At 34.4% G+C, this 1146-nt stretch overlaps 1 protein-coding gene across 1 annotated transcript in view; it reads left to right on the top strand.

The window, feature by feature from the left end:
* The window catches only part of SUCLA2 (succinate-CoA ligase, ADP-forming, beta subunit), a 59677-nt gene that overhangs the window by 41224 nt on the left and 17307 nt on the right, over window positions 1–1146 (top strand). The window contains exon 5 of the mRNA XM_012648505.1: window positions 349–487. Coding sequence (XP_012503959.1) covers window positions 349–487 — 139 coding nt within the window. The remainder of the gene's footprint in view (window positions 1–348; window positions 488–1146) is intronic.

Here is a 1146-nt window from a genome sequence, read left to right on the forward strand (position 1 = left end):
TTAATAAAATATAAACTTTCAGTTTAGGTTGGCTAAAAGGCTTAGAGGCAGTATGGAAGCTATGGAATAAACACTGGAACTGGAATCTAGGCAAATGGCAAGTCACTTGACCTCTCTGAATCTCTTTCTCATGTAAAATGGGTATAAAATCTGCTTTGTGAGGATTTTTAATAAAAAGTTTTGTTTAATCATTTAATAATAGTAGCTAGTATTTCAGTGATTAATGTTTGACTACAAATGACTCATGCTTATTATTTAAGTGATAAGCTACAGGGTTTTTTATTTAAAGTAATTAATGTTGATTGGACATACAAAACTACCTATAATAAAAAGACATATTGCTTTTAGGTTGCACAGAAGATGGGATTTCCAACTAATATTGTGGATTCTGCGGCAGAAAACATGGTCAAGCTTTACAGCCTTTTTCTGAAATATGACGCAACCATGATAGAAATAAATCCGATGGTAGAAGATTCAGATGGAGCTGGTAAAGTATCTTTTGTCAAACATTGATTATGCATTTATCCATCTATCATACACTTCCCTAAGGAAGTTAAACTCATAAGGAAGTGAACTGATTCCTACGTAGAAGCTTATTTTATAATAAATAGAATGAATGTGAACAAATATTAAAGAGACCCATTAAAACAAACACCTTAGATACGTATTTATATACACACAGGGAGTAGAGCTGCACTGTCCAGTATAGTGGCAAATAGCCACATGTGGCTATTTAAATTAAAATTGTATAAGATTTAAACATTTAGTTCCTTAGTTGCACTATTCACATGTCAAATGCTCAGTAGCCACGTGCGGCTACTATATTTGGATAGTACACGTATAGAACATTTTCATCATTGCAAAAGGTTCTGTTGGGCAGAACTGGGTTAGAGCATCCAGTGTGGTGGTGAGTGAGCTGTGGTTTTGGGGGATTAGCATCTGAGTCTCCATGAGTTTCAGACTTTATGGATAGATGGATCTTTATTGTGCAAAGGGTATGCTCAAATACTACAGTCATTTTAATACTTTTAGCTACTAGAGAAGTAAGAAGATTAGCTTGTCACTTTGACAGCTCTCCTTTGGCATATGCTTAAAAGGTAAATCAGATTTGAATCATCATGCCCTCCACGTATAGGGTTTTTTTTT

This window comes from Propithecus coquereli, unplaced genomic scaffold (genome assembly GCF_000956105.1).
Source record: "Propithecus coquereli isolate 6110/MARCELLA unplaced genomic scaffold, Pcoq_1.0 Scaffold11, whole genome shotgun sequence".
Taxonomy (NCBI): domain Eukaryota; kingdom Metazoa; phylum Chordata; class Mammalia; order Primates; family Indriidae; genus Propithecus; species Propithecus coquereli.